Genomic DNA, 12515 nt, shown 5'->3' with positions numbered 1-12515 from the left:
TCACCACCAATCTTTGACTTTCTACGACCTAAACAAGACCACCACCACTCTCTGACTCTCTACGACTCTCTACGACTCTCTACCCTCCCAGCTACAATCCAGCTGAAGTCATGAGCAATATAATTGAAAGAGGTAGTCACGGATGAAAAAACTTGTACGAGGGTCATGTCACCTATGAAGATATCACGACTGACATGCCAGGTCACCTCCACTTAACTTGACGTTTGATCCGTCAGAAGAAAGTACATAGCCATAAATTGTAAGTACAGGCTTCGTTTTATTAGTTAAATGTTGGAAAAGATGTTCAATGAACATGTGCCAACGAGTGGCAGGAAGTCTTATGTAAACAGGAAATCATATGTAAACAGGAAATCATATGTAAACAGGAAGCCATATGCAAACAGGAAGCCATATGCAAACAGGAAGCCATATGCAAACAGGAAACCATATGTAAACAGGAAACCATATGTAAACAGGAAGCCATATGTAAACAGAAAACCATATGTAAACAGGAAGCCATATGTAAACAGGAAACCATATGTAAACAGGAAACCATATGTAAACAGGAAACCATATGTAAACAGAAGAAAAGTATATTATATATTACCAAGGTGGCCTGGTGGTTAACGCTCTCGCTTCACACGGTGAGGGCCTGGGTTCGATTCCCAGCCAGAGTAGAAACATTGGACGTGTTTCTTTCCACCTGTTGTCTATGTTCCCCATCAGTAAAATGGGTACCTGGGTGTTAGTCGACTGGTGTGGGTCGCATCCTGGGTGTTAGTCGACTGGTGTGGGTCGCATCCTGGGTGTTAGTGGACTGGTGTGGGTCGCATCCTGGGTGTTAGTCGACTGGTGTGGGTCGCATCCTGGGACACTGACCTAAGGAGGCCTGGTCACAGACCGGGCCGCAGGGGCGTTGACCCCCGGAACTCTCTCCAGGTAAACTCTCCAGGTAAACTCTCCAGGTAAACTCTCCAGGTAAACTCTCCAGGTAAACTCTCCAGGTAAACTCTCCAGGTAAACTCTCCAGGTAAACTCCACCTGAGGTACAGGTAACCTAACTCACACTAAAATAAATATTCCTTACGTGAAAAAACCACTTCTTCCGCGTCTCCAGATATTTTCTCTCTCCTTATTACTTTGCTGATTAGATCCTCAGAGTCAGAAAAACTATCTCCGTATTTTCTTCCATGAGGGTTCTGGACTCTCTTGGTATTCCAGACTTACTACTGTTGTCTCTCCTGCCTTGTATGGACCAGTAGGCCTTCTGCAGTGTTCCTACGTTGTTTACTTCTTGTCTTCTACATATTTTCATCTCATAAGAAATGTGACTTTCCTGAAGAAAGTTTAGTTATTTTATTGTTAGGTCACTGTTATCTGTTAGGTCACTGTTATCTGTTAGGTCACTGTTATCTGTTAGGTCACTGTTATCTGTTAGGTCACTGTTATCTGTTAGGTCACTGTTATCTGTTAGTTCACTGTTATCTGTTAGTTCACTTTTATCTGTTAGGTCACTGTTATCTGTTAGTTCACTGTTATCTGTTAGTTCACTGTTATCTGTTATGTCATTGTTATCTGTTAGGTCACTGTTATCTGTTAGTTCACTGTTATCTGTTAGGTCACTGTTATCTGTTGTTAGTTCACTGTTATGTATTGTTAAGTCACTGCTAACTATTGTTAGGTCACTGTTATCTATTGTTAGGTCACTGCTGTGTGTTGTTAGGTCACTGCTATCTATTGTTAGGTCACTGTTATCTATTGTTAGATCATTATGTATTGTTAGGTTACTGCTGTGTATTGTTAGGCCACTGCTATCTATTGTTAGGTCACTGTTATCTATTGTTAGGTCACAGCTATATATTGTTAGGTCACTGCTGTGTATTGTTAGGCCACTGCTATCTATTGTTAGGTCACTGTTATCTATTGTTAGGTCACAGCTATATATTGTTAGGTCACTGTTATCTGTTGTTAGGTCACAGCTATCTATTGTTACGTCACAGCTATCTATTGTTAGGTCACTGCTATCTATTATTAGGTCACTTCGATCTATTGTTATTTCACAGCTATCTATTGTTAGGTCACAGCCATCTGTTGTTATTTCACAGCTATCTGTTGTTAGGTCACTGCTTGCTTCTCACACTTCACTTTACTCAAGTATTGTTCCAGCGTCTCATCTTGGGATCTTGATACAGGGAATTTTACACTACCTAACCTGTAGACATGACCTACTTCCAGTCGGAGCCGCAGTCAGAGGCGGTGTCACCTTGGTGACACCGCATCCGACAGCTTCACCTTTTCTGTCTGCAATATTTAAGAAGTGTAAGAATGGTATATAATACCGACAAGATGAAATTAAGACACATGTGAAACATCTGGGTATCTTGATTGTAGACGTTTCGCCCTCCAGTGGCTTTATCAATACTGTCTTCAAGTTGTGTCCTAGAATTTGTATTGATAAAGCTACTGGAGGGCGAAACGTCTACCATAAAGATACCCAGATGTTGCACATGTGTCTTAATTTCATCAATATGTAAGTACCTTCTCCGTGCATATGATCAAGACTGATGGACTAAACTCATTGACTCAAGGCTGAGGAACTGATTACCTCAAACATTTTTTTGTCTTCTAAAGTTCATCTCTGTAACTGACTGAGGAAGTCATTTGTTGGTGAAAATTTTCCATAATATTCCCAAATATTGCGCAAACATCAATAGTTTTGGAGTGGTTGGTATCTCAGTTTAATAAATGTATGAAAGAGGGGAAGGTACCTAAGGATTGGCAAAAGCTTGTATATAAAAGGGAAGGAGGGACAAAAGAGTATATAAAAATTATACGGGAATAAGTTTACAGAGTTTTCCAGGTAGAGTGTAGCGTAGGGTTATTTATTGAAAGAATTAGATGTAAGACAGAGACTGCGGATGAGCAAGGAGGATTTAGAATGGGTAGGGGATGTGTAGATCAAGTGTTTACATTGAAGCATATATGTGAACAGTATTTAGATAAAGGTAGGGAAGTTTTTATTGCATTTATGGATTTAGAAAAGGTATGTGATAGAGTGGATAGAGGAGCAATGTGGCAGATGTTGCTAGTATATGGAATAGGTGGTAAGTTACTAAATGCTGTAAAGAGTTTTTATGAGGATAGTGAGGCTCAGGTTAGGGTGTGTAGAAGAGAGGGAGACTACTTCCCGGTAAAAGTAGGTCTTAGACAGGGATGTGTAATGTCACCATGGTTGTTTAATATATTTATATATGGGGTTATAAAGGAAGTAAATGCTAGGGTGTTCGGGAGAGGGGTGGGATTAAATTATGGGGAATCAAATTCAAAATGGGAATTGACACAGTTACTTTTTGCTGATGATACTGTACTTATGGGAGATTCTAAAGAAAAATTGCAAAGGTTAGTGGATGAGTTTGGGAGAGTGTGTAAAGGGAGAAAGTTGAAAGTGAACATAGATAAGAGTAAGGTGAGTTTTATGTCAATATACCATGCGGAAACAAACGGGTAGAGTGGACTAAACCCACTTGGGGATCTTTAAATAACAAAAAGGCACAATACCGTGACTGGAACGATACAAAAATAACCCGCACGTATAGAAGAGCTTAGGACGACGTTTCAGTCCGACTTATACCATTTACGAAGTCACACTAACAAAAAAGAAGAGGAGTGAGCATATATAGTGCAGCAGACAGGGACGGGACAAGAAAGAAGAGAGGTAGTGGTAGCTGTAGTAGTAGTGGAAGTAGTGGAGTCAGACTAAGAAAGAGAAGCTCTACAAGGGAGCTAGGCTCCATTGTAGAGCTCCTGGTAAAAAAATAAGAGAAAGAACTTCAGGAAGCAGGAAAATCAAAACACAATCTTTTCAAGCTAAAAGCTAAATGGGTGGAACTCGGAAACGAGTTGAAAACTTGGATTTTAGATCACAAGATCCAAGATTTTGTAATGACGACTAAAAATATAATTATTGAAGCTAAAATGACCCGATACTAGGAAGAGCTATAAAGCTCAGGGACAAAAAAGAGATTTTTTTATATATTTTTTTGCAAGAAAATGCCTGTCAAAATTGGGGTAAATCTTATATGCAAGTAAATATTATATGTATCAATCTACCCCAAAAAATGGAAAAGCCTATTTTTTAAAGGAAGTTGGCCCATTCCGCAAGTTGGAAAGTTGGGCTAGTGAGAGTAAAGGTAGAAGGATGGAGCAGTGCTCCATCCTTGAGTGGAGATGACCAGACTGGGTGGGTCATTGGGCTAATGGACCTGCTCCGCATGGGTCAGTAGGCCTGTTGCAGTGTTCCTTCTTTCTTATGTTCTTATATTTTTAAGAATGCAGTGTTAGAGACATTGTTCCAGACTATGGAGCAAACCTCTTCTCTAGGCTGAGGGACTGACCACCTCAAAACTACCTCTTCAAGGCTGATGGACCGATGACATCGTTTTTGCATCTTAACTGCTTCTGCTCACTCTAGTGTATTCGACTGCAAAAGTCTACTGTGTAGGCGAAACGTTTCGGAATGAACACACCTAACTGTTGCACATGTCTTATTTATCAGTGTTAGAGACAGTGACAGCAGTGGTGGAATGATGAGGTGCAGTGACTGGTGGAATGATGAGGTGCAGTGACTGGTGGAATGATGAGGTGCAGTGACTGGTGGAATGATGAGGTGCAGTGACTGGTGGAATGATGAGGTACAGTGACTAGTGGAATGATGAGGTGCAGTGACTGGTGGAATGGCGAGGTACAGAGACTGGTAGAATGGTGAGGTACAGAGACTAGTAGAATGGTGAGGTACAGAGACTGGTAGAATGGTGAGGTACAGAGACTGGTAGGATGGTGAGGTACAGAGACTGGTAGAATGGTGAGGTACAGAGACTGGTAGAAAGGTGAGATACAGAGACTGGTAGGATGGTGAGGTACAGAGACTGGTAGAATGGTGAGGTACAGAGACTGGTAGAATGGTGAGGTACAGAGACTGGTAGAATGGTGAGGTACAGAGACTGGTAGAATGGTGAGGTACAGAGACTGGTAGAATGGTGAGGTACAGAGACTGGTAGAATGGTGAGATACAGAGACTGGTAGAATGGTGAGGTACAGGGACTGGTAGAATGGTGAGGTACAGAGACTGGTGGAATGATGAGGTACAGTGACTAGTGGAATGATGAGGTGCAGTGACTTGCAGAATGGTGAGGTACAGAGACTGGTAGAATGGTGAGGTACAGAGACTGGTTGAATGGTGAGGTACAGAGACTGGTAGAATGGTGAGGTACAGAGACTGGTAGAATGGTGAGGTACAGGGACTGGTAGAATGGTGAGGTACAGAGACTGGTAGAATGGTGAGGTATAGTGACTGGTGGAATGATGAGGTACAGTGACTGGTGGAATGATGAGGTACAGTGACTAGTGGAATGATGAGGTGCAGTGACTTGCAGAATGGTGAGGTACAGAGACTGGTAGAATGGTGAGGTACAGAGACTGGTTGAATGGTGAGGTACAGAGACTGGTAGAATGGTGAGGTACAGAGACTGGTAGAATGGTGAGGTACAGAGACTGGTAGAATGGTGAGGTACAGAGACTGGTAGAATGGTGAGGTACAGAGACTGGTAGAATGGTGAGGTACAGAGACTGGTAGAATGGTGAGGTACAGAGACTGGTAGAATGGTGAGGTACAGAGACTGGTAGAATGGTGAGGTACAGAGACTGGTAGAATGGTGAGGTACAGAGACTGGTAGAATGGTGAGGTACAGAGACTGGTAGAATGGTGAGGTACAGAGACTGGTAGAATGGTGAGGTACAGAGACTGGTAGAATGGTGAGGTACAGAGACTGGTAGAATGGTGAGGTACAGAGACTGGTAGAATGGTGAGGTACAGAGACTGGTAGAATGGTGAGGTACAGAGACTGGTAGAATGGTGAGGTACAGAGACTGGTAGAATGGTGAGGTACAGAGATTGGTAGAATGGTGAGGTACAGAGACTGGTAGAATGGTGAGGTACAGAGACTGGTAGAATGGTGAGGTACAGAGACTGGTAGAATGGTGAGGTACAGAGACTAGTAGAATGGTGAGGTACAGAGACTGGTAGAATGGTGAGGTACAGAGACTGGTAGAATGGTGAGGTACAGAGACTGGTAGAATGGTGAGGTACAGAGACTGGAAGAATGGTGAGGTACAGAGACTGGTAGAATGGTGAGGTACAGAGACTGGTAGAATGGTGAGGTACAGAGACTGGTAGAATGGTGAGGTACAGAGACTGGTAGAATGGTGAGGTACAGAGACTGGTAGAATGGTGAGGTACAGAGACTGGTAGAATGGTGAGGTACAGAGACTGGTAGAATGCTGAGGTACAGAGACTGGTAAGAAAGGAAAGGTTACCAAACAGAAATAATGTAAGAAGAGTTGGGTATATGGTGAATAAAAGAGATGTGGAAAAAGACACTTATGTACAGTTCAGGACATTTATTAAAGGAAACGTTTCGCCACGAGTGGCTTCTTCAGTCCTAGTACAGAGAAAACTAAGAAAACATTTATATATATAGTGGCAGGAGTCAGGTGAGGTGACGCGTGGGTAGAGGTCGTAGTAGTAGTAGTAGTAGTAGTAGTAGTAGTAGTAGTTGTAGCAATGGAACTAAGGAGGTGAGGCAACAGAGGGACCTGCTGGCATCAAGTAACACCAGTTCCCAGGATGGGTAATATCCTCTTGCTTAGTAATTTTGAAATACTGTAACTACCTGATTTTTGCTTTATAGTGTTACTGACAGAAATTAGTGCAGCTTCAATGCATTTTCTCCGTCTTAAGTCGTCTTCTTTAATAACTAGTTTAGCTTCATTGAATTTCATGAGGTGTCCAACATCGTCTCTATGTTGAACACATGCGTTTTTGCGGTCATCATTTCTGCAAGCATTTTTGTGTTCTGCTATTCTAATGTCCAGAGTTCTGGCTGTTTCCCCTACATATACTTTGTCACACCCCCCACATGGTATAGTGTAGATTCCTGCACTTGTGCCAGAATCATGTTTGGGTTTTTGTATCAGGTTCCTAATAGTAGTTGAAGAGCTGGTAGATATTTTAGCCAGTTTTCTGTCAAACATTTTTGAAACATTAGTGGCAACGTTGCTGACCGGTAAAACGATGTAACTTGGAGGCTTTTCTTCAATTTGATAGGTGTTGGTCTTGCTGAGGATACGTGTTGCACGTTTCCTGCAGTCACGTATGAAATGTAGGGGAAAGTGCAGTGTACTAAAAGAGTTGGTGATGTATGTACATTCTTCTTCGAGGAACTGTGGACTGGAAATTCTGTAGACTCTCAGAAAGAAGCCAATAACTACCTCTTTTAGTTCTTGTGTCATGGTGAGAGAAGAAATGTAGAAGATCGTTCTTGTAGGTAGGCTTCCGGCAGACTTTAAAAGAGAACGTCGAGAAAAGGTAATTGGTTGTCCTTCTCCTCCTCTAGTGAGCCTTGTCGAACTTTGTGTTATAACTGTTTTAGGTTTGAGGACAAGAAGTACAAACAACTCTTCGGACTAGCCATGGGATCCCCCCTTAGTGCAGTTCTTGCCAATTTATATATGGAGGACCTGGAATCAAGAAGGATCCTCAGTAACATCCCTCGCTCAGTTACATGGATGCGGTACGTAGATGATGTTTTGGCCATTGTACCCAAAAATCTTGGCGTACGGGGCATCCTCAACACCATCAACACTCTGGAACCTACTATTAAATTTACACTAGAGGAGGAGAAGGACAACCAGTTACCTTTCCTCTACGTTCTCTTATGCACAGGGGAAAATAAACTTTCTTTTGTAATAAAGTTGGTAGAATTACCGACAATATGTAAAGTAAAAGGACACAAGTGCAACTAATGTGACATTTTATTGTGGCAACGTTTCGCTCTCCAGGAGCTTTATCAAGCCATTACAAACAATACATGTATGTATAATGTTCGCCAAGACCATAGTCCTGGCACGGGTCCCAATCTTGCGATGACCCGTCTCTGGCTCCCGATGGAGAAAGGTTTCCACAATGATGCGACGCATGCCGCTCAAGCGCCCCTCTGGTCAGTTCAACTGGTGCATCTCATAAGCGACACCATATGTAACTATGGACACTAGCGAGGAGGAGATGTCATTATCACAGGTAACAGCTTGTCTGGTTCGTTGACCCCATGGTACACTAGTGTGGCCGCAGTCATCTCTGGGTCCTCTTCGGGAGGGAATATCACCCCTAGTTGCCTGCGGAGTGTCTCAGTAACTTCGCACTCCAGAAGATAGTGTGTTAGGGGCCGCTGGACAACGTGCTGACAGTACTGGCACATCTCCTCAGCCTTGTCTACCATCATCTTGGCTGTGGGAAAGCCCAAACGAAGCCGATGGATGGCGGTACACTGCGCTCTGGAACAAACAATACATGGACACAGAGGGTATATATAGGCTCAGAGTGAGGTGCAATACTAGTGAGGTACCATTTCGATGTTCACTAGTGGGGGTCGTAGTAGTAATAGTAGTAGTAGTGACAAAAGTAATACAATATGGTAGAGCAATTAATTCGTACATGAGAATTAATTGCTCTACCATATTGTATTACTTTTGTCACTACCACTACTACTACCACCACTAGTGAACATCGAAATGGTACCTCACTAGTATTGCACCTCACTCTGAGCCTATATATACCCTCTGTGTCCATGTATTGTTTGTAATGGCTTGATAAAGCTCCTGGAGAGCGAAACGTTGCCACAATAAAATGTCACATTAGTTGCACTTGTGTCCTTTTACTTTACAAACTTTCTTTTAAAGTCTGCCGGAAGCCTACCTACAAGAACGATCTTCTACATTTCTTCTCTCACCATGACACAAGAACTAAAAGAGGGGTAGTTATTGGCTTCTTTCTGAGAGCCTACAGAATTTCCAGTCCACAGTTCCTCGAAGAAGAATGTACATACATCACCAACTCTTTTAGTTCACTGCACTTTCCCCTACACTTCATACGTGACTGTAGGAAACGTGCGGCACGTATCCTCAGCAAGACCAACACCTATCAAATTGAAGAAAAGCCTCCAAGTTACATCGTTTTACCGGTCAGCAACGTTGCCACTAATGTTTCAAAAATGTTTGACAGAAAACTGGCTAAAATATCTACCAGCTCTTCAACTACTATTAGGAACCTGATACAAAAACCCAAGCATGATTCTGGCACAAGTGCAGGAATCTACACTATACCATGTGGGGGGTGTGACAAAGTATATGTAGGGGAAACAGCCAAAACTCTGGACATTAGAATAGCAGAACACAAAATGCTTGCAGAAATGATGACCGCAAAAACGCATGTGTTCAACATAGAGACGATGTCGGACACCTCATGAAATTCAATGAAGCTAAACTAGTTATTAAAGAAGACGACTTAAGACGGAGAAAATGCATTGAAGCTGCACTAATTTCTGTCAGTAACACTATAAAGCAAAAATCCGGTAGTTACAGTATTTCAAAATTACTAAGCAAGAGGATATTACCCATCCTGGGAACTGGTGTTACTTGATGCCAGCAGGTCCCTCTCTAGCCTCACCTCCTTGGTTCCATTACTACTACTACTACTACTACTACTACCACTACTACCACCACCTCTACCCACGCGTCACCTCACCTGACTCCTGCCACTATATATATAAATGTTTTCTTAGTTTTCTCTGTATTAGGACTGAAGAAGCCACTCGTGGCGAAACGTTTCCTTTAATAAATGTCCTGAACTGTACATAAGTGTCTTTTTCCACATCAACAACTCTGTTAGAAAACCAGTACTTACCTATGTCGTTTCTAAATCTAAATTTATCCAACTTATATCCATTATTTCTTGTTCTAACCTGGTTCGACACCCTCAGTACTTTATTAATGTCTCCCTTGTTTATGCCCGTCATCCACTTATACACTTCAATGATATCTCCCCTCATTCTACGCCTCTCCAGAGAGTGGAGATTTAAGGCTTTAAGTCTATCTTCATACGGGATGTTCCTTACACAGTAAATCATTTTAGTCATTCTTCTCTGTATGTTCTCTAATGAGTCTATGTCCATCCTGTAGTAAGGGGACCAAAACTGAGCAGCATAATCTAAATGAGGCCTCACTAGTGATGTATAGAGCTGTAAAATAACTTTTGGACTTCTGTTACTTATACTTCTTGAGATAAATCCAAGTAATCTGTTGGCCTTGTTGCGCACACTAAGGCACTGCTGTCTTGGCTTTAGATTTCTGCTTACCAAGTCTTTTTCACATTCTGTATGACCAAGCTCTACTTCACCTAGATTATAGCTTCGAGGGTTATTTTCATACATCTTCAGAACTTACAAGAGAAGTTCTCTGAGAACAGATGGAATATATTGTAGAATCAATAGAAATGAGATGTGTGTTGTCTGTCTCGTGATTAACGAACGAAGCAATAGAAATGAGATGTGTGTTGACTGTCTCGTGATTAACGAACGAAGGATTACGTTTACAAAACTCGCTGCGCTGTATAACCCTTGTGGTTTAGCGCTTCTTTTTTATTATAATCCAAAACTCCTTGAATAACCCTCACGGTTTCGCAAATAATTGTTACAAATAATCCTGCGCCCTGAAGCACTACTCACAGGTAGACGATGCTGTCGTGGATTTGGATTGGCTGCTCCTGCAGCGTTACCCCTAAGTTGTTATCTGCGAACATTCTGTGGGAAGAGAACATAAGAACATTAGAACAGTAGATGAATGGTTCAGAGAACCGACATGTTGATAAATTAGACACATGTGCAACTCTTGGGTATCTTTATTGAGGAAACGTTTCGCTACACAGTGGCTTCATCAGTCCATACGTAGGAGAAACTTGAAGAACAGGAGGAGAATGAGGTAATCAGTCCCTCAACCTTGAGTCGATGTGTTCAGTCCATCAATCTTGAATAGAATACGGCATATGAGCGGAGAAGGAGCTTATAAACCGTATGGCAGGAGAGGTGCAGCAGTCATAGGTCGTGTCACATTTGTTCAATGTGGAAGTAGGTCGTGCCCAAGCGAAGGATTCCCAAGTATTAAGATCCCAAGAAGTTGCAGTGTCTGACAGGTTTGTAGATGAATGGTTCAGAGAACCGACATGTTGATAAATTCTTCGCTTGCCTAACCCTTGGGCACGACCTACTTCCACATTGAACAAACGTGACACCACCTATGACTGCTGCACCTCTCCTGCCATACGGTTTATAAGCTGCTTCTCCGCTCATATGCCGTATTCTATTCAAAATTGATGGACTGAACACGTCGACTCAAGGTTGAGGGACTGATTACCTCATTCTCCTCCTGTTCTTCAAGTTTCTCCTACGTATGGACTGATGAAGCCACTGTGTGGCGAAACGTTTCCTCAATAAAGATACCCAAGAGTTGCACATGTGTCTAATTTATCAACATTAGAGCATAAGAATATAGAGTAATAATACTTAGAGCCTTGAATATCCACTCTCTTGAGAGACGTAGAATGAGGGGTGATTTGTACTTAGCTCAGTGGTGATTTGTACTTAGCTCAGTGGTGATTTGTACTTAGCTCAGTGGTGATTTGTACTTAGCTCAGTGGTGATTTGTACTTAGCTCAGTGGTGATTTGTACTTAGCTCAGTGATGATTTGTACTTAGCTAAGTGGCGATTTGTACTTAGCTATGTGGTGATTTGTACTTAGGTCAGTGGTGATTTGTACTTAGCTCAGTGGTGATTTGAACTTAGCTCAGTGGTGATTTGTACTTAGCTAAGTGGTGATTTGTACTTAGCTATGTGGTGATTTGTACTTAGCTCAGTGGTGATTTGAACTTAGCTCAGTGGTGATTTGTACTTAGCTCAGTGGTGATTTGTACTTAGCTCAGTGGTGATTTGTACTTAGCTCAGTGGTGATTTGTACTTAGCTCAGTGGTGATTTGTACTTAGCTCAGTGGTGATTTGTACTTAGCTCAGTGGTGATTTGTACTTAGCTCAGTGGTGATTTGTACTTAGCTCAGTGGTGATTTGTACTTAGCTCAGTGGTGATTTGTACTTAGCTAAGTGGCGATTTGTACTTAGCTATGTGGTGATTTGTACTTAGGTCAGTGGTGATTTGTACTTAGCTCAGTGGTGATTTGTACTTAGCTCAGTGGTGATTTGTACTTAGCTAAGTGGTGATTTGTACTTAGCTATGTGGTGATTTGTACTTAGCTCAGTGGTGATTTGAACTTAGCTCAGTGGTGATTTGTACTTAGCTATGTGGTGATTTGTACTTAGCTATGTGGTGATTTGTACTTAGCTCAGTGGTGATTTGTACTTAGCTATGTGGTGATTTGTACTTAGCTCAGTGGTGATTTGTACATAGCTATGTGGTGATTTGTACTTAGCTCAGTGGTGATTTGTACTTAGCTCAGTGGTGATTTGTACTTAGCTATGTGGTGATTTGTACTTAGCTCAGTGGTGATTTGTACTTAGCTCAGTGGTGATTTGTACTTAGCTCAGTGGTGATTTGTACTTAGCTATGTGGTGATTTG

At 42.0% G+C, this 12515-nt stretch overlaps 1 protein-coding gene across 1 annotated transcript in view; it reads right to left on the bottom strand.

Moving 5' to 3' along the window:
* LOC128701788 (G-protein coupled receptor GRL101-like) overlaps nt 1–12515 on the bottom strand; it is a 692032-nt gene that overhangs the window by 243075 nt on the left and 436442 nt on the right. The window contains exon 14 of the mRNA XM_070105094.1: nt 10617–10691. Within this exon, the coding sequence (XP_069961195.1) occupies nt 10617–10691 (75 nt within the window). The remainder of the gene's footprint in view (nt 1–10616; nt 10692–12515) is intronic.

Source organism: Cherax quadricarinatus, chromosome 96 (assembly GCF_038502225.1).
Source record: "Cherax quadricarinatus isolate ZL_2023a chromosome 96, ASM3850222v1, whole genome shotgun sequence".
Taxonomy (NCBI): domain Eukaryota; kingdom Metazoa; phylum Arthropoda; class Malacostraca; order Decapoda; family Parastacidae; genus Cherax; species Cherax quadricarinatus.
The sequence above is the reverse complement of the archived record's forward strand: the minus strand, read 5'-3'. Positions and strand labels throughout refer to the sequence as shown.